The sequence below is a fragment of the Gadus macrocephalus genome, chromosome 4 (genome assembly GCF_031168955.1).
Source record: "Gadus macrocephalus chromosome 4, ASM3116895v1".
NCBI lineage: Eukaryota > Metazoa > Chordata > Actinopteri > Gadiformes > Gadidae > Gadus > Gadus macrocephalus.
This window is the reverse complement of record NC_082385.1, coordinates 3778182-3798915: the sequence shown is the minus strand read 5'-3', so window position 1 is coordinate 3798915 and position 20734 is coordinate 3778182. Positions and strand designations below refer to the sequence as shown.

The 20734-nt window shown below is 50.3% G+C and overlaps 2 protein-coding genes and 2 long non-coding RNA genes across 4 annotated transcripts in view; 2 read left to right on the top strand and 2 right to left on the bottom strand.

The window, feature by feature from the left end:
- Positions 1-20734, bottom strand: part of LOC132455655 (sorting and assembly machinery component 50 homolog A-like) — a 59441-nt gene that overhangs the window by 11055 nt on the left and 27652 nt on the right.
- Positions 7457-10559, top strand: LOC132455653 (uncharacterized). The gene is made up of 2 exons (XR_009525319.1): positions 7457-9178; positions 10209-10559. It is a non-coding gene; the product is annotated as an uncharacterized LOC132455653 (long non-coding RNA).
- LOC132455652 (transmembrane protein 60-like) lies at positions 10702-12722 on the bottom strand. The gene is made up of 3 exons (XM_060049548.1): positions 12116-12722; positions 11886-12022; positions 10702-11557 (listed from the first exon to the last, which is right to left on the bottom strand). The coding sequence occupies exons 2-3, from the start codon at positions 11967-11969 to the stop codon at positions 11240-11242; spliced, it is 402 nt and encodes a 133-aa protein (XP_059905531.1). The 5' UTR covers positions 11970-12022; positions 12116-12722; the 3' UTR covers positions 10702-11239.
- Positions 18424-19636, top strand: LOC132455651 (uncharacterized). Its single transcript, XR_009525318.1, has 2 exons — positions 18424-18999; positions 19046-19636. It is a non-coding gene; the product is annotated as an uncharacterized LOC132455651 (long non-coding RNA).

Here is a 20734-nt window from a genome sequence, read left to right as displayed (position 1 = left end):
TTTGTTTGGTTGATGATCCGTCGTGTGAAGTCAGCTCAGCTTCTGGGACGTCTCCACCTTACTGTAAATAAAACACAAGTGGTGAGATTGTGCTCACACACACATGGGAGTTTTGTTGGCAATTGCGATGGCGGAAGAACAGCAAGAGCCTAAAATTGTTTCAACCGGCCGTTTAATTTCTATGACATTTGGTTTTAAAGAGACAAATTTGGTAATAATACAAATGTTACAATAATTGGTATTATCATGATTTATTTATAGAGCAGTATTCCAGTGTTTGTATCACACCGTCCAATAGCAAATTGGCCCCCAGAAGAACGAAGCCCATGGACTGACCCCCCCCCCCCCCCTCTCCTCCCTGCAGCTCCACCAATGAGGTGAAGAACCTGCCTGCAGTACCTCCCCGGGCCAGCGAGCCGCGGGAGATGCTGTTCGAGGACCGGACGCGTGCCCACGCCGACCACATCGGCCAGGGCTTCGAGAGGCAGACCACGGCCGCCGTGGGGGTGCTGAAGGCCGTGGGGTTCGGAGAGGGTGAGCCCAGGGGGGTGACCTCTGACCTCTAGTCTGCTCTGTGACCTGTGACCTCTAGTCTGCTCTGTGACCTCTAGTCTGCTCTGTGACCTCTGACCTCCACGGTGTGACCCTCCTTCTGTCTCTCTCTCTCTCTCTCTCTCTCGCTCTCTCTGTGTCTCTCGCCCTCAGCTCGGAGCCCCCCCGTGTCACTAAAGACGTCATCTGTTTCCATGCCGGTGATTTCCCTGACGTAGTGCAGAGACTACAGCTGGATCTCTACGAGCCTCCACTGTCTCAGGTGACACACACACACACACACACACACACACACACACAACACACACACACACACACACACACACACACACACACACACACACACACACACACACACTGCTGTTATCCATGCTACTCTAAAGTGCCAGCAGGATATTGCTGTCATGGTTTTAACACGATGCGTCCCACTTCCCTGAATCTCAGTGTGGCACACTGCCACCTTGTGGCTGACTGTGGTACTGCAGAGTCAGCCACAGCCTAACATCTGCAGTGCTTTGATCGTCCTCCATTTGTTTACCTGTAATAGAGACTATTCATAGTCTTTCTATTGCTTTGATCATAAATCCTTACCTTTAAGTCAGCAGAATCAATCGTTGCCATTAATCTGCCGTCCCGTCATATTGTTGACGTCAGCCTAAAGGATACGGCTGGGCCCGTTTCCCCTCTGGGATTCATAAGGGCTGACTTGCCCTTCCTGGAGCCTGCTCTGGGCTGGGGGGGGGCACCTGTTGCTCAGACGTAGTTAGTCTGGTACCACCGCCCACAGCGCCCCCAGGGGGGGGGGGGGGGGGGAGGGGCGGTGGTACCAGACGGTGAAGAAGGTAGCGCCTCCAAATGGAACGAGAGAGACGGATTGAAGCATTTAGATCAGGGATCTCAAACTCGATTTACCTGGGGGCAGCTGGAGGTGGAGTCTGGGTCAGGCTGGGCCACATCAAGTATTCCACAGAAAAAAGGAGCACAACTGACCCAATCTAAGTTATTGATCGGGCTATAATTAGATCACGTTGTAGTCGCTGACAACAGGGGTCGTTGGTGGAACGATTCATAGTGGTTGGTGGAAACCGGGACATTTTAGCGTCCTTTGGCTTTTGTCGGGACTCAGGACACGCAACTCAAAATTGGGACTGTCCCGGCAAAACCGGGACATCTGGTCACCCCACCACTAGTGATAAAAAAGCGTGGCAAGCGACTCAGCAGAAATGTGCGTTCGACAACGACGTGGGGGCCGCACTAACACTAAATTTTGATGTCAAGTAGAGGGCCCTCAAAATATCATCCTGCGGGCCTCAATTGGCCCCGGGCCGCGAGTTTGAGACCCCTGATTTAGATTGATGTTTTGTAGGAAACGAAAATGTTAAAAAAATGGTTTAGGAGTGACCCTGAAGCCCCCCCCCCCCCCCCCCCAGGTGCGTGCAGTGGGGTGGACGACGCTAAGCTGAACCAGCTGCGGCGGGAGGGCGTGCGCTACGCCCGCATCCGGCTGTGCCACGACGACGTCTACTTCATCCCCCGCAACGTGGGGTGCACCAGTTCAAGACGCTGTCGGCCGTCAGCAGCCTGGCCTGGCACGTCCGCCTGCAGCAGTATCACCGCGGCAACGGGGACGAGGGGGACGAGGGGGACGAGGATGGGGGAGGGGGGGGGGCAACCGGGGACCAGGAGGGGGAGGGGGGCAGGAGGGGTCCGCCGGTGGAAGGAGGGGAGGGGGGAGGGGGGGGAGGGAGGTGGAGGTGTGTGCTCATCCGCTGCACTCCTCTGGACGGGGGCGGCGGGAGCAGAGGGGCGGGAGGCGGGGGAGGGGGGGGGGAGGGGGGAGGGGGGGGTTCTCTCCTTCTGATCCTCTTCCACCCGAGGGAGGCCGAGCGCTCCGCCCTCCTCCCCTGGCGAGGACACGTCCGCCCTGATCCCCCCTCCCCCCCCCCTCCTCCCCCCCCCTCCCTCCCCCTGCTGCCCCCCCGCTCTCCTCACCTCCTCATCAGGACGCCAAACCTAAAGGGCCCCATCCACACCCCCAACCGCCCCCCCCCCCCTCCAGGAGGAGCAGGAGGAGGAGGAAGGGAGCGAGGGCGGGACGCCCTCGCTCCCTTCCTCCTCCTCCTGCTCCTCCTCTTCCTCTCCTCGCTCCTCCTCCAAAGCGTCGGCGCCTCCCCCCGCGGCCCCCCGCCACCCCCCCCCCCTCCACCTCCTTCCGCCCCTCCCCCCCCGCCGAGACCTCACACTCTTCCTCAGCGCAGCCTCCCCCTCCTCCTCTTCCTCCCGCCCCCCGCTCCGAACCGACCAATGGGAGGCCGCTCTCCGCCGGGTGACGGCCGTCCCGCCGGCCGGGTCACGGACGCACGCCGCTCCGGCCACGCCCCCGCACTCCGCGGGCGACGCCCACAACCCACGGGTGGAGGGGAGGGCGGGGGGGGCGGCCTGGGGCGGCGACGCCAGGACGTGGCCCCCCCCGGCCCCCGAGGTCCCGGGACCCCCCCGCGCACGACACACACCGGAGGCACGCACACCCCGCGCAGTACGCGGCGCAGCCCTGCCAGCCCCGCCCCTCCCTGGTGGCTCCGCCCCTGTTCTCCCCCCTGCAGAGGCACCCCCCCCCCCTCCCGCTCCTACGCCGCCCAGGGCCACGCCCCCAACGCCACTCCCTTCTCCTTCCTGTCCCAGAAGGCGTACCCGCCCACCTACTACCCCCGCCCCCCCGCAGCAACACCCCCCCCACCACCACCACCCCCACCCCCACCACCCGCTGGCCCCGCCCACCAGCCCCCACCCCCACCACCCGCTGGCCCCGCCCACCAGCCCCCACCCCCACCACCCGCTGGCCCCGCCCACCAGCCCCCACCCCCACCACCCGCTGGCCCCGCCCACCAGCCCCCACCCCCACCACCCGCTGGCCCCGCCCACCAGCCCCCCACCCGCTGGCCCCGCCCACCAGCCCCCACCCCCACCACCCGCTGGCCCCGCCCACCAGCCCCCACCCGCTGGCCCCGCCCACCAGCCCCCACCCCCACCACCCGCTGGCCCCGCCCACCAGCCCCCACAACCCCCTCTTCCGGTCCGGCCTCCGCCTCCCCTCCTCGTACCCCTTAGCCCCGCCCCCGCGCGGCGAGCCGTACTATGGCCCCCACTACCCCTACCTCCCCCCCCCGGCCCAGCCCCCCTCCCCCGGCTACGGCACCATGCCCCCCCCCGCGGCCGCGCCACTACCCCCTCCCCTCGCCCCCCCCCCTCCTCCCCTCCCCCCCCGCTCCCCCCCCCTCCCCCCCCCCTCCCCTCTCGTACCCGCCCCCTCCCCCCCTGCCCCCCCCGCTGCGCGGCCCGGAGGACGTCTCCTGAAGGCGTCTTCATCACGTTCATCTTCTCTGACTCTTTGTACGACCGTCAGACCCCCTGTTTAGACAGCGTCGGCATGGCAACCCTGAGGGGCCGTCGGGAGGTTTGACGCAGAGAGACGTATCGCCAGCACTGTGGACAGACACTGGGACCACTGGGAGAGAACGTCACCACTGGGACCACTGGGAGTGGACATCCCCACTGGGACCACTGGGAGTGGACATCACCACTGGGACCACTGGGAGTGGACATCACCACTGGGACCACTGGGAGAGAACGTCACCACTGGGACCACTGGGAGAGAACGTCACCACTGGGACCACTGGGAGAGAACGTCACCACTGGGACCACTGGGAGAGAACGTCACCACTGGGACCACTGGGAGAGAACGTCACCACTGGGACCACTGGGAGAGAACGTCACCACTGGGACCACTGGGAGAGAACGTCACCACTGGGACCACTGGGAGAGAACGTCACCACTGGGACCACTGGGAGAGAACGTCACCACTGGGACCACTGGGAGAGAACGTCACCACTGGGACCACTGGGAGAGAACGTCACCACTGGGACCACTGGGAGAGAACGTCACCACTGGGACCACTGGGAGAGAACGTCACTCAGAGCGAGATGGAACCCGGACGACCGCTGGGTGGGGGGGGGGGGTTGGTCACCTTGGAGACGGGGGGGAGGGTCACCATGGAGACGGGGGGGTGCTGTCACTGCTGCGTTGTGTTCAGACTGTTGTTAAACTCAGGATAACTCCAGTATTTATTAGACCTTGTGTTTTCGTATTCTTTGGATACAGACTGATGGGTGACTGACCCTTCGAAGAGGTCCTTACAGAAGGACGTTTGGGTTATTGGTAGGAACAATATCACCCGTTGGCAGCTATAAATACATGGTTCATAGTGTTTGACATCCTGACAGAAGTTGTCCAGAAGTTATATTTTCCAGTAAGCTTAATACACGGGGGACTAATTCAAGAGAGTAGAGGCCTGATCAGTTTGTCAGACTCCAACTTCTAAAGTGAAGAAGGAGCCCTGCTCTTCTGGGTTATCGTCACATCAGGAGGTCGGCAGAGGACCCGGATGGGACGGTCCAGCCCGGAGCTGTTCAGAGAGGTCCAGCCCCACAGGTCCTCAGGTTCCCATCACTCTACCGTCTCCGTCGGTATGACGACGTTCCTCTGTGATCCCAGTGGACCTTCCTCTTTAGGGGAGCCGTGATACCAGGGGATCTTAAATGTTCTCTTCCGGGACCCATAAAAGACCATTCCAGTGTTTCCCAGGAAAACTGTGAGCACACTGGGATGGCTGTCCTCTCCCGCTCCAAGCTCACCGAGGGTTTGGTGCTGGGATTGGTTCATGACCCCCCTCCAATGGGTCGTGTGGGACCCCAGTGGGTCAACACAGTCTACGGTCTGGGCTGAACCCAGTGGGTCAGTCTACGGTCTGGGCTGAACCCAGTGGGTCAACACAGTCTACGGTCTGGGCTGAACCCAGTGGGTCAGTCTACGGTCTGGGCTGAACCCAGTGGGTCAACACAGTCTACGGTCTGGGCTGAACCCAGTGGGTCAACACAGTCTACGGTCTGGGCTGAACCCAGTGGGTCAACACAGTCTACGGTCTGGGCTGAACCCAGTGGGTCAGTCTACGGTCTGGGCTGAACCCAGTGGGTCAACACAGTCTACGGTCTGGGCTGAACCCAGTGGGTCAGTCTACGGTCTGGGCTGAACCCAGTGGGTCAGTCTACGGTCTGGGCTGAACCCAGTGGGTCAACACAGTCTACGGTCTGGGCTGAACCCAGTGGGTCAGTCTACGGTCTGGGCTGAACCCAGTGGGTCAGTCTACGGTCTGGGCTGAACCCAGTGGGTCAGTCTACGGTCTGGGCTGAACCCAGTGGGTCAGTCTACGGTCTGGGCTGAACCCAGTGGGTCAACACAGTCTACGGTCTGGGCTGAACCCAGTGGGTCAGTCTACGGTCTGGGCTGAACCCAGTGGGTCAGTCTACGGTCTGGGCTGAACCCAGTGGGTCAGTCTACGGTCTGGGCTGAACCCAGTGGGTCAACACAGTCTACGGTCTGGGCTGAACCCAGTGGGTCAGTCTACGGTCTGGGCTGAACCCAGTGGGTCAACACAGTCTACGGTCTGGGCTGAACCCAGTGGGTCAGTCTACGGTCTGGGCTGAACCCAGTGGGTCAACACAGTCTACGGTCTGGGCTGAACCCAGTGGGTCAACACAGTCTACGGTCTGGGCTGAGCCCAGTGGGTCAACACAGTCTACGGTCTGGGCTGAACCCAGTGGGTCAGTCTACCGTCTGGGCTGAACCCAGTGGGTCAGTCTACGGTCTGGGCTGAACCCAGTGGGTCAACACAGTCTACGGTCTGGGCTGAACCCAGTGGGTCAACACAGTCTACGGTCTGGGCTGAGCCCAGTGGGTCAACACAGTCTACGGTCTGGGCTGAACCCAGTGGGTCAACACAGTCTACGGTCTGGGCTGAACCCAGTGGGTCAACACAGTCTACGGTCTGGGCTGAACCCAGTGGGTCAGTCTACGGTCTGGGCTGAACCCAGTGGGTCAACACAGTCTACGGTCTGGGCTGAACCCAGTGGGTCAACACAGTCTACGGTCTGGGCTGAGCCCAGTGGGTCAACACAGTCTACGGTCTGGGCTGAGCCCAGTGGGTCAACACATCTCTCTTGCAGCGAGTTCTTCCATCTCTAGGATGTCAGGTGTACTCCTCTGTGTATCAACGGTGTTTTAGTCACTGGACTCTAATAGTTTGGTCTTTGATGCGTTCGCCCTCCCTTATTTAATCCCTCCAAACACTACTTCCCAATAATGTATTTTGAGCAATAATCAAGACAATGTAATATTTAAATTATTTCCTTGACAATATTGACATGCTGACCACATAAATTAAACTTTTATTTGCACTTACTTTGACAATGGAGGACTGTAACCTTTTCATCAGATTACTTTTTCTAGCCAGAGTTGCGTCTACTAATATAATTCCTTTTTTTCAAAGGTTTGACAACATTTCTGATGTTGTATCAAAAGTGATTAGAGTAATAACTAACTTACTAACTAGATTGCTAAAGTGATAAGCGAAAATATCTTTCATGTAAAGTGACTGCACCTCTCTTCATTTTTAGGGGCAGTTCCAAGTTCTTCCGATGCCAGTTCTCGTTAATTTGGGGACTTCAGCATCTTAAACAGTGACATGCCTTTTTAATGCCAGTGGCTTTTAAAATGCTCCCTTGAAAGCAAGTTTATTACGATAGTGTTCTGCAGTGGCTATAAGACAGGTCCAATTGAAATTCAAGATTTATATTTCTTCTGGGTGTAAAAGCTTTTGGACTTTTTAAATATCAAATCGAAAGGTTTATACATTTGTGGAATTCTCATTGCACTGTGAATGAAAACCCACTAACCCTACCCACTAACTGTTAGAGAGGTTCATGTTATTACTATAACATTAACCTAACTTAACCTTAACTTAAAACATTGATCATTGGGTTCCCTTAATGGCCACTGAAATCAACGGCACTTCATCCTTCTATAAATGGATTGTCAACTATGGTCATTGAGGTGTACTTGTGTACATCACCATTGTATCAACTTTAGGTGGTACATGTTGGAATAAATAGTACCTATCGTATGTAGCTGAGCAGCGTTCCCTGGCGCCTGCGGACTGCGGCGGTGGGTGGAGATGGCCCCGAGCCACGGAGCCGTCTCTCTCCTTTAATGGCCTCGCTCCCCGGTCGGGACACAGCCGAAGTTATTCCTTCTTCACCAGGAATGTTTTATCCGGAGCGCTCCTATAAACCGCCGTCTTGTTGGGTTCTGTTGAGTTGCGCATTACGATACGGTGGTCCCGTTGAGGCATCGGAGAACGGCAGTACTTGGGGGGGGGGGGGGGGGGGGGGGGGGGAGAGAGAATGTATTCCTCCTTCCAGATAATTGACCCTTAACAGAAGAGCTGGGATTTTTATTTTTTATTTGTAATAATGTGCTCGGCTTGAGAAACGAAGGGGTCTAGGGTTTTGATTGCCTTATCCACCTAAAACAACATGTTCTCCTTACTCTATTGGATTCTGGGGAGCGTTAAATAATGAATCCAGCAGCTGAGACTGCTGCATGCAGAACGTCTCCCTGACGGCCCTGCTGGGATCCGATGTTACAGAGAGCTCACCAGCTCTCCTGCATTTGTACAGATGATTCGTTTAAAAAAAAACGAGAAATCTTTATCTTCAGGGGCTTGCATTGTTTTTCAGAGTTTATTTATATAAACCTTTTTGGTTTGCATTTTCTTTTCTAATTTTTGTTCCTGTGGTTTGTAACTGTCAGCACTGTAGTGTACATAATATTTTTTGTAAACAGGAAAAACGTAGTAATGTGATTTATACTTTAAATATATGAGCCTAGTTAATAAAAGGTTCCAATATGGCTGCGTGTGTGTGCGTGTGTGTGTGTGGGGGGGGTATTGTGTAAGACTCTTAACCTCAATGTCTTCCTGCCTCATGTTGTGGTATAACTTACTGATAATACTTGCTTGACTTCAGTCTACCAGCCTACCCAGTGGACTGTACAACACCTGACAGAACACAGAACCTTCTATTCACCACCCTCACCGCTTGTGAGTTCAGACATAAGAAGAGACATCCTTAAAACGGAAATATTAGATTCCACCATATTTTATTATAGCCCACGTTTTTGGTTCTCTGAATTCAATAATCGTCATCAATAGTGTTGATGTGTTTTTTTAATAGATACTTAGTCACTGAATTGTTTATGTTGGATTGTTGTTTATATTACATGTGTATTCATGAGCTTATAGTACTACCCTTGGGCACTGGTTTAATAAGCTGCCTAAAGAGATAACGTTATGTACACTGGACAATTTATTCAATCATATTCTGACCAATGCCCAATATTTTATGTCAATGTTATTTTCCTTCTTGAAATTAAAATTATTGAGCAAGATAGGCCAAAACAATGTTACAGGGGGAAAGAAAGTATGGATTTCACAAAAATTGACAAGTTTCCATAACCTCCCCTCGGGAATAGATAATACATGCTGTTTAAATCACGGCCCTAAGGTTTAAAGAGACAACTCCTTAATGAACACTGATTAAATGAATACACGCAACCCCCACAGGAAAAGGTATTGGCATTATCTGTATCACTTATTTCAGTAAGTCCATTGAACATAGTCATTCCCCACGTCAGACAGCATCAACTCTCCTTACAGGCTCACCTCTATGTACAGGTACATTACAGGCTCACCTCTCTGTACAGGTACATTACAGGCTCACCTCTATGTACAGGTACATTACAGGCTCACCTCTCTGTACAGGTACATTACAGGCTCACCTCTCTACAGGTACATTACAGGCTCACCTCTCTACAGGTACATTACAGGCTCACCTCTATGTACAGGTACATTACAGGCTCACCTCTATGTACAGGTACATTACAGGCTCACCTCTATGTACAGGTACATTACAGGCTCACCTCTCTGTACAGGTACATTACAGGCTCACCTCTCTGTACAGGTACATTACAGGCTCACCTCTCTGTACAGGTACATTACAGGCTCACCTCTCTGTACAGGTACATTACAGGCTCACCTCTCTGTACAGGTACATTACAGGCTCACCTCTCTGTACAGGTACATTACAGGCTCACCTCTCTGTACAGGTACATTACAGGCTCACCTCTCTCTACAGGTACATTACAGGCTCACCTCTCTACAGGTACATTACAGGCTCACCTCTATGTACAGGTACATTACAGGCTCACCTCTATGTACAGGTACATTACAGGCTCACCTCTCTACAGGTACATTACAGGCTCACCTCTCTGTACAGGTACATTACAGGCTCACCTCTCTACAGGTACATTACAGGCTCACCTCTCTGTACAGGTACATTACAGGCTCACCTCTATGTACAGGTACATTACAGGCTCACCTCTCTGTACAGGTACATTACAGGCTCACCTCTATGTACAGGTACATTACAGGCTCACCTCTCTGTACAGGTACATTACAGGCTCACCTCTCTGTACAGGTACATTACAGGCTCACCTCTATGTACAGGTACATTACAGGCTCACCTCTATGTACAGGTACATTACAGGCTCACCTCTCTACAGGTACATTACAGGCTCACCTCTATGTACAGGTACATTACAGGCTCACCTCTATGTACAGGTACATTACAGGCTCACCTCTCTACAGGTACATTACAGGCTCACCTCTCTGTACAGGTACATTACAGGCTCACCTCTATGTACAGGTACATTTTCTCTTACGTTGGACATTAGTGCAAAGACGCAATAAACAGCTTATATATTCACAGCAGCTCAGAGTTCAACATTTACATAGCACAAGGTCAACAGCACCTTGCTTGTAGTTCAAAGAGTATTGAATGATTGGGCTGGTTATTGGCCTACTTCAAGATGGAGGATTATCTTAATGGTACAAGTACAAAAACAGTTCAGTTAGACCTAAGATTATTTTAGTATGTATCAAAAACATACTACATCTATCATCGAACAGCTAAAAGTATAAAAAGGCTTTTAAGTTGTTTCATGGTATAGACAATAGGCCCCTGGCGCCACGTTCCACATCACATGCAAGGTTCCACAGCGTGCGGACCTCTGTTCTCCACGGGACAGGTCAGATGAACCGGGAGTTAACTCGTCCAGTGTTCGTTCAAACAGTAGAAGATAACATTAACGTGGAGCCTCCTTCTGCAGCATTGAGCCACGCTTCAGGTATCTTTTCTGAACACATAAGCTTCTCTGGTCTTCTTTTGATTCCGCAAGACGCTTTTAACAACTTGATGGCCAAAAGTTTTGTGCAGCTGTTGCGCAAAAGCATCTCCGATGGGTCACCACCGAGGTATAAACAGAACTACCCCATTAGGAAGATGACCATGCACACTTCCATGTGTCCTCCCGGACATCAGTGCAGTCCAGCCCTCCCATCTCCCCTGTTTCTTCATTACAGGGAAACTAGACTTTCCAGATGTGCAGTCCGTATTATGCATCTGCCTCCTACACGGTTCAGCGTCTCAGATATTCAGAATCATGCATCATTAGTTTGCGTGAACCATGACTGAGATCAGCCCTGCCTCCCAGAGGGGAATGCAGATGTGAAGTCCTCCAATAGTTGCACGCACATCTGGATCCTGCAACATCAGTCGATTGTCTAAAATGATCCGAAGATAACGTTAATCTATGCGATCATGATGGTGCCTTTTTCCTCCGGGGAGTCCCGTAGTGCCTGGTCGCCCTCCCAGCTCCCCTCCCCCGCGGCCCCCCCTCAGGCCTCCCTCCTCTCGGGGAAGATGTTGAGCCCCAGCTCCACCAGAGCCCCCAGCAGCACGGTCCACAGCGGGATGCAGACCAGGGTTAGCTTGATGTCGGCCAGCCGCTCCAGTTTGGCGCAGAGGCTCAGGCAGAAGCCCAGCTTGAGCAGCATGGCCGTGAGGTACCAGGCCCGCAGCCGCAGGGCCGGGGAGCCGTGGCGCGGGTCGTAGCCGGGCTTGCAGCGGCCCGCCATCTTGACGGCCAGCATGATGATGAGGATGCCGTCGAAGACCCACACGGGGAGGAAGATGAGGAACCAGTTCCACTGCACCTGAGGGAAGAAGAATGGTTATTAGGTATAGTATGGCAACTCAAACACTGGGACTACAATATGGGTCATTTTATTTTTTATTATTTTATTAGATTTCAATAAGATCAGGAAAACATATAGGCTTCATATAAACTGTCCATTCTTTATCGAACGACAGAGGCCAATATATAAAGATATGTCTTTTTTTATTGTTGCATTACATTGAAACTAGGATTCCATATCGCAATGACATTAGCAGATCATTCCTCTTATCATTGCCAATGTTAAGGAAGCCACTGTTGTCTTTCGGTCACACGATGCATGCATGAAATCGATAAAGAGCGCTTGCCTTCCCGTCTAGCTTCACCACCAGCATGATGAGGAAGACCAGGGTGAAGACCCACGTGAGCAGGACCCTCTGGGCTAACGACATGGTTCTGGTCTGCGGGTAGATCCCGGGGATACCGGAGAGAGAAACAAACCTGCCTGGAGCGAAGCAGAAGATGACAGATACCCACGAACGTCCTCCTAGCTAGAGCTAGCCACTGCGATCCAGTTTCTGACCCCACTCCAACGTACCTCCTTGTCAGAGCCCGCCAATACCTTCTGTTAATAATTCGTCCTGATTGTTCAACTTGACTTTAAGACCTAAGGAGTAAGGAAATACATTAATACAAGGGAACAACGTTATTTACTAGCAGTGGATCTCACTGGTGTAACGGCCATGCGCAGAAGTGAGCGGATGGGTCACATGACGCGTTTCCTTGTAGTTGAGTCTTAATTAGCATAAAATAATCAATATGAATATTGGTGTCTTGGTACGTATGGTATGGCTTCAGTAAGACCGGCTATCGTTACAGGATATATTTGAAGCCCACCGTGTGAATATGTATGGCCATACTTCTGCATGCATCATTCTATCTACATTTTAGATTGTTCTCATGCATCCCTAAAGGCTGTTGAAAAATAATGCTTACCATCCTTTTTCTAACTTATTCTTGTTCAAGGTTTTTGCAAGAACAAATTGATAAATTGAACAATCCGCGTTTACCGTAACGTCTGTTTTCCAGCGCACAACCCTTTATATCCCTGAAGTGCGTCCACTAGAGGTCAGAGAAGTCTTTCAAATTTACGTTTTCCGCTGCATGCGTGAACATTAATCGCTGGTACCAGTAACACCGTTAACGTTACTATTTCACCCTTACCTGCACCACGCTTAGTCAACGTCAAACACACAACAATGACAAACTACTCTTGAAATTCGGCGGCGACGGGCTCGCTTTTACTAAATCCTCGCTGTTCGTCTACAGCCGTCTGCTCGGTAATCCCCTGAGATCCTCGCTGCGCGGCTACAGCCGACTCCTCGGTAATCCCCCGAGATCCTCGCTGCGCGTCTACCGCCGACTCCTCGGTAATCCTCTGAGTGTACCCAGAGAGGGAAGGAGCAGTGCGGCTCTCCTTCAGCCCGACAGAATGCATCCTCCTCCGGCAGCGGTACGCGGCGCACTACACTGACCGTCCATCGGAGTCACCGAGCCGGTTCGGAGAGGTTCAGTCAGCGAGGTAAGCCGAGCGACCTGCCGGACCGGGGTCTTCATACTAACCTAACCGACCACTAGCGCATTATTAATATTTGAAGGGGTTAGCGTTTCTCCTTCGGGGTCTTTGTGCTGCCTGGTAGCAGCGCTAGCCTAGCCTCGGCTAACCGCTGGGTACAGTCCTCGGTCGTCTCTGCATTAACGTTACTCTCCGACTCGGGCACACGTCTCTAACGTTGATGTTGTGCTTGAACGGGCTAGATGCACCGATATACACTCGTATATTCAAATTTATTCTGTAAGATGGTTGTTTGAAAAATCGCAGGTCGTTGTAGTTGGGTTCCTTTGTACATCCTATGTGGTGTTTATTGTCGAGTAAGCAATGTGTGAGTATAACGGGAGGTCTGTTGGGGCTGGAGAAGGGACAGTTATCACATCAGGTCTGGGGCGATGGGGTGTTTGGGGGAGACGGGGTGTTTTGGTTATCCGCAACACTTGGTTGCCAACCAACATATTTTTGCTGCATATATGTGCGACTCAAGAAAAGCGCATTGTCATTATTTGCACCCCCCCCCCCTTCCCCTCAAAATAATTTAATCTGTTTATTGAACATGTTCTTGACAATTTAATGCAACACTATGCTCTAACAACGGTGCAGTTGTGCAGGATCTACTTGCTGTGCAATGTTAACTTATATTTGTAATGGCATACTCGTACACAGAAGCGGTTTACATTACATTCATTTTTTGGTCAAATGCAAAGTGGGCTGGACAGGCATTAAAATATAGTCACCAGTTTTTGTTTTGTTTTTGCATCCGAATCGAATCAGCATACTCAACTTCCTAGATACAAACGCAATAGCATTTCACAAGATTACATATATTTTCCACGCGTTTTTTATTGAAATGCACCTTTTAGAAAATCCCTTAAATATCACTTGTTTAAAGTTTACAAAGTAAAAAAATCCTATTTGAATAAACCGACCTTGTCTGTTAAAGCTTGGAACTGCTATGCTTTTACTTTGATAAGTGGCACCTACAAGTCTGGCATTGTGTCACGTTCTGCAGTAACCCAGACAAGAAATCGGGTCTGTGGGTTTAACCATCTTAAAATAACATCTTTATATCATTATAGAAGACGGTGGCCTCGAGCCCTGTATTTTGGTGAATTTGGTTTTGTCTAGGAAATGTATTTTATTTGATTGTTTATCGTCATTGAGTTTATCACATTTTACATTTAATATTTTTTTGGGTGCTTTTAGCCAAAGCAGTTTGCAGTGAAGTCCGATATATCGGTAGCACAGGTGCTTTTTACTACCCTATCATCCCTACCAACCTTTCATCTCCATACCCATTTTCTAGTCTTAATTAAATCTTATTAGAAAACTAATTTGCCCTTAAACAGGGGGTTGAAAATGGCAGGGAAAAATACAAATGGTGTTTACCATTGGTAACACTATTGCGATACAAACCTTCATTGTGTTAAAAAGGGCTCATCTATTAAGCCTTATCTGCCAGCTCTATCGGTGCAGAATAGCATAACAGGCTCACCGCAACCGACGTGACCCATTTGAGATCTGGCGCATCGTAGTTCTACTGGTTTGCATACACTGCTTGTCTGTGCCAATGACGGGAGTCTCTGCATCTCAACCGGCACGATTCCACTGTCCCTAGGGTCTCCCGTCCAGACTGCTGACTAGACAGACCTCCCTGACTAGAGTGTCTTATCCAGACTGCTGACTAAACAGACCTCACTGTTTCCTAGAGCGGCGTCTCCTTTGATGGCCCGGTTGTTCCCCCTTTGAGTCCGTCACTCGCTGCGTCTGTCTGTCCTTCTGTCACTTGCTATTTTGGAGGCTGTGTGTCTCTCTGACAGACATGGGGCTGACGGTGTGAGTTGTGTTGAAGAGCTTATGGGGATGACTTCAGCGACTGCGAGGGATTTGATTGATGATGACTACTGATTCATAGACACTGGGATAATTAGTGTGCGGCCACCGAGTTGTGTGTGCAGACGCTTTCTCCTAGAAAAGCGTAATCAAAACCAAGGACTGTAGCAGCAGGAGCTCCGCGCAACTTCCCAAACAAAACATGTCTGGACTCTTGTGCCCACTGTTTTGTTTTCCAAATGTCAAGATTTGCCCCTAATTTGTGTGTGTGTGTGTGTGTGTGTGTGTGTGTGTGTGTGTGTGTGTGTGTGTGTGTGTGTGTGTGTGTGTGTGTGTGTGTGTGTGTGTGTGTGTGTGTGTGTGTGTGTGTGTGTGTGTGTGTGTGTGTGTGTGTGTGTGTGGTACAGTAAAAATAGGAAGGTTAAGATGCAGAATAGTGGCAGTGAGTTGACCTGGGACAACCAGGTGGGCCTGTGTCTTGGAGGAATCTATGTGGAGGAACTTCTCCCATCCTAACACAACACCTGTTATTATTCTGATCCTCGTGGAGCACATTGCAGTCGTTCTACAACTAGCCGACGGCCAACCAGTGTTGACGTTTAACGGGAGGAGATTTACTGTCACGTCATTAGCACAAAATGTTTCAACAACATTTGCAGAAATAATAACGCAAATGGAAAATGAGATTCTGAGAACGATTACAGTTGCTTTGTGTAAATATGCGTACTGTCACCTCAGGCGCTTCAACTCGTGTAATTATACCATCAGGGGTATTACATCTCTTTTTGTTTGTCTTTGGTAAACTGTAGAAGAGTTTGTAGCAAATCAACTATTTTCTCAATATTTATAAATTTTTGCCAGTTGGCCTGTGAGCGACTTATAAGCTCTCTGTGTACAGTAGTGCAGTGATTTGTTGCTATGGATGCAGTTTGACGTGCATGACTTCAAAGACCACATGGTTGCTGGATGTGATGGTCATAAGGAACCTGGCCACAGAGCGATGGCGTCCTCGTCATGGTGGAGGGTTGAGCTGCAGCGGTGGACGGTGTCGGGACACACACACACACACACACACACACACACACACACACACACACACACACACACACACACACACACACAGCTCTGCCTCGCTCTTCCCTCATTAAATATGCAGCGGTTCTGGAGATAAGACGGAGAACACAGCAGCTAGGGTTACGCATCACGCGTTGGCCGCACACCGGAACCCTGCCTGCTTTCTTCAGGCTCTGCCTTATTTATAAATTACGCATATTTCCTCTCGTCGGTTCGTATCGTTGCATAGAATGAGTCCCTGTGTTTTTCATGTTTGTAGTTCTTCTGTTTGTTTTGAATTTTGTATTTAATCTTAGTAGAATTGCCTGATACCTTGGTGAAACTGGCAAAATTTCACAGTGAACAGGTAATTTCACAATTGTATCACAAAAAAAGTCTCTACATTTAATTGTGGAGTAAAGGCTTGTAAAATCCATTTTATCAAACACACACACACACACACACACACACACACACACAGCTGGCATTCTGATGCTATGTTCTTTGTGCATTCAGTTTCTATTCTGCAGATAAGATGGGGAATTCAGAAACCGATAACAGTAAACCTTAAAGCGGACGCTGCAGTGAAGCTCAGTGCGGTCGGGCTCACGAAAATAGACAGACAAGTGAATTTTTTTTATCTTTATTAATTCCTTTGATGTACACAAGAACTTTAGTTGGAAAGTGTCCACGAGCCCCAAGCATGCCTGAGCAACCCGTTCACCCAGGTAGCTTCTCACCGTCATAGCTATGGAAGTATTGTTTGGATCTGCAAGACGCAGAAATGCATGCATATATACATGATGCACATCATGTCCACAAATAATATGTAGGCACAAACATAAATTGAAACTGCAGCTTCCATACGGAAACGCTTTTCCAGTAGTGGTTCCCAGTAGTGGTTCCCAGTAGTGGTTCCCAGTGGTGGTTCCCAGTGGTGGTTCCCAGTGGTGGTTCCTTCCCAGTAGTGGTTCCTTCCCAGTAGTGGTTCCCCAGTAGTGGTTCCCCAGTAGTGGTTCCTTCCCAGTAGTGGTTCATTCCCAGTAGTGGTTCATTCCCAGTAGTGGTTCCCGAATCCCCAGTAGTGGTTCCCAGTAGTGGTTCCTTCCCAGTAGTGGTTCCCAGTAGTGGTTCCTTCCCAGTGGTGGTTTTCCAATGTCTGCATGGCCCATCTGGTACGCGTGTGTCGCAGGTTTGCCAGCGTTGGACGACGCCCCTCACCTGCACCGAGGGAACCCAACCAGTCGGTCCCTACAAACACCTTAAGACCGTCACCATAACCACTGCTCCGACCGTAGTTTATCATGATCAACCAAAGCCAAGCTCTTTTTATTGTGGTACGATTAATTATTCAGAAGTTAGGACTTGAAAGTAATTTTCTTCTTCTGTGGTGTGGTTTTAATACTTCTTGCTCACCAGCCTTGTACAAGGCTTTTCTCTCTCTCCCTCTGTCTCTCCTTCTACTGCTCTCGTCGAACGGGGTCAGCTCTTGTGACGAATGGCCCCCAGACTGAGGTCATAGCAGAATATAGGTTCTGGACGTCTGTTTTGGTGACGCTTGTTGTGTGTGTTTGAGTGTGGCCGAGACGGAGAGAGGGATAGAGCTGTGTTGTCTAATGATGCTGCTGCACACGTCTCCTGACTGTGGGTCAACAACGTGATGGGGATGTTTTATTTTAAGACCTGACACAGACACAAAGAGAGGTGTGTGTGTGTGTGTGTGTGTGTGTGTGTGTGTGTGTGTGTGTGTGTGTGTGTGTGTGTGTGTGTGTGTGTGTGTGTGTGTGTGTGTGTGTGTGTGTGGTCAGGATGCTATCATTTGATCTGAGTTAGAAAATAAAAACATTGAAGACTTTCATAGTCGTCCTCGTTTCTTTTTGGTTTTGAGAGAAGAGCCTTTCTGGGCAAAACGCTTTTCGCAAACCACAACGTCAAATGACCTACCATCGACGCTGAGCTTGTTGTTTAGCGAGCTTTGTCGGGGACAATGTGTGTGTGTGCGTGCGTGCGTGTGTTGACTCCCCGGCTGGCGTCGGATGACTCGGTAATATGCGGAGTTTCACATCTTTAAATAGGCAGGGTTTTACGCTGATTACCGCGTAAAGCCCGCTGCTGGGCTGGCCGGGGGCGCTAAACGCCCCGGTCTTACGGCCCGCCGCGGGATTACAGCGTCCGTCGGTGGCGCTATGGTGGAGGGTAATCTGGTTACCATGGGAACGCCGCCCCGGTCGCTTGTTGTGGCGTGTTCTGCTCCGACATGTGGTTCTGTTATTGTGTTGGGCAGACGTGCTGCCTGGGACGTCTGGCTTCTGCTTTAGCTCCAATAGTCTTATCTGTCTGTCAAGCCGTCTAACACGACTGCTTTAATCAGGTATTAAATATTAGTCTTAGGTAGGGCCCGACCGATATTGATTTTTGAGTGCCGCTGCCGATGCAGATTATTTTCAGAGAAAAATTACGATTACGATTTAATCGGCCGATTTAAAAAAAATAAATAAAAAAAATATATATAAAACGTAGTTTTTGATACCTTAAATATACTTTAAACACTTTTGACGAATATGTGAATTGAATGCAGAATCTTGCATTCAATGCAGTGTTTTAGAATACATTTACAGTCAAAAATGAGTGTAATGTAAAATGTAAAATAAATAACTAACTCCCAATGTGCTGCGCTCGTGAGCAGTGACTAACACGTGCGTGCTGAGCAGTATGGTCTCACCGTTAGAGTCTACAGTATAACAAATGAACATGGCCTGGGACCTAAAGAAAAACAGGCACAACATGCTCAAACAACGCGTCTTGTGTACATTGGTGAGGTGAGCGCTCAGCTGCCTGAGCGAGCGTGCTTTCATGTTGTACGGTAAAATTCAATCTCCTCTTTTTTACTCCAGCTAAAGTTGTTAGTTAGCAAGGCGAGTAGGAGCGCAATCTGCAGGATACTAATCGCAATAACATTTATAATAAAAAATAAAATAAAATCGGTTGTAATCGGCGTCTTTTTGGCCGATGCCGATTATTTTCAAAAAGGCTATAATCGGCCGATTAAATCGGCAGGCCGATAAATCGGTCAGGCCCTAGTCTTAGGAATGAATCCCGTTTGTGCACACATGTGGTGAGGGTGGCGGCCAAACGGTTTGCATTGATTCTGTCCATAAATTCTGTCCATTTTTCCAAAATAAAGTGGAATCAATGATGTTGTAAAATCCCGAACCTTGAAGGAAGTTAAAATAGAATATGTATTTAGTGCAGGTAATAATAAAGGTGATAATGAATGGATACTACCTCCTGCAGGAGGACGAAGTATTTACGCCACATTAAAGCCCTCATAACGCATACCTTTTTGAGATACTTTGTGGTCTCGCTTGGCGCTCTTATCCAAGCGACATCGAGGTGTGGCTGACCACTAGTAGATGAGGGGGTGGGGGGCAGGGCACGGTGCAGCGCAATCTAGAAAGATCTGCTTGAAATAAATAGCTATGACGCCATCACTGAGCCTGTTGACACCCATCAACGCGTCGGCTCGGCCAACGCATCGGCACGTCTTTCACAAACAAATGTTGCATACTACTAATCTTTTCTTTACTATGGTTCCCTTCATTCTTCCCTTAACCTACAAAAGGTGGCTCTGTCTAAAAAACGAGTCAAAAACAGAGCCAAGGGCGGCAAACGGAGATGAACGCCAGCGATCAAACGTTGTTCTCAGAGCCCTCCTGGTGATCTCAAGAGGTTCTCCACTGGTCTGCAGCATGCGTCTGGAGCTGAGCCTTACCCAGCCCTCTGCTGCTGTTCAGTCCCTATCCGAGCAGACAGGAAGACACGGATGGATGGACAGTCAATCGGTGAGGAAGTGGAGATGATTTGAATCGTTGGTGATGAGCAGATAATGACTCCCTTCCTGTGACTTAAGATGACAGCGCAGACTGAGGGAGGCCCTTGGTCACTGCTCTGTAGGCCCTGGGAACACGCACAACACGTACTTCATGAGGTGCTTGTGTTTGGTGTTGATGAAGGACCCGCCTCAAAAAACCTCAAGCACAGACACCCAGGCGGACACTCACCCCTTTGAAGCAGTTTGCAAAAACTGGGTATGGAAACACACACACCACACACTTGTGGGTTTGTGAACAGGCCTAGTGTGACTGTTTTCTCTCTCTCTCTGTCTCTGTCTCTGTCTCTGTCTCTGTCTGTCTCTGTCTGTCTCTCTCTCTCTCTTACCCCTTCCCCCTTCCCCCCTGTCCGTACTTACTTTCAGTGTGCAAAGAATGATAGAACTGAACGCATACACACATGGCAAGGGTTTCAAATGGAAGCTCTCAATAGGCTTGGAGAGAGGTTTTGTCTAAGCTGCTTTGAGAACGAGGACATTGTCACTGCTTTACCACTGAGTCTGAAGAACTGGTTGCAACATTCTTACACACATATTGGTTTCTTTTTGTGTGTAGATGCAGAGACAAATAATTGTGCTGAATGCCGAGTAACCACACACACACACACACACACACACACACACACACACTCCCTATTGAAAGGTGTTGGATTGAGTCATTGGATAAATATAGCTACGCGGACAAACAAAAATGTCAATGTCAACTTTGTACAAAATGGAGCCTATTGAAAAATCCAGCAGTCTGGTAGGAAACATTTAAATAACTCCCGGATAAAAATAGATATCATTCACTGGGGAAAATGAGATGGGAGAATAAACAAGTGAAATTT

Excerpts from the sequence above, each read along its gene's own strand:
- LOC132455652 (XM_060049548.1), bottom strand. The coding sequence starts at position 11,969 with ATGTCGTTAGCCCAGAGGGTCCTGCTCACGTGGGTCTTCACCCTGGTC. Across the intron at positions 11,558-11,885 it reads TGGTGAAGCTAGACGGGAAG|GTGCAGTGGAACTGGTTCCT; the intron begins GCAAGCGCTCTT and ends TTCTTCCCTCAG.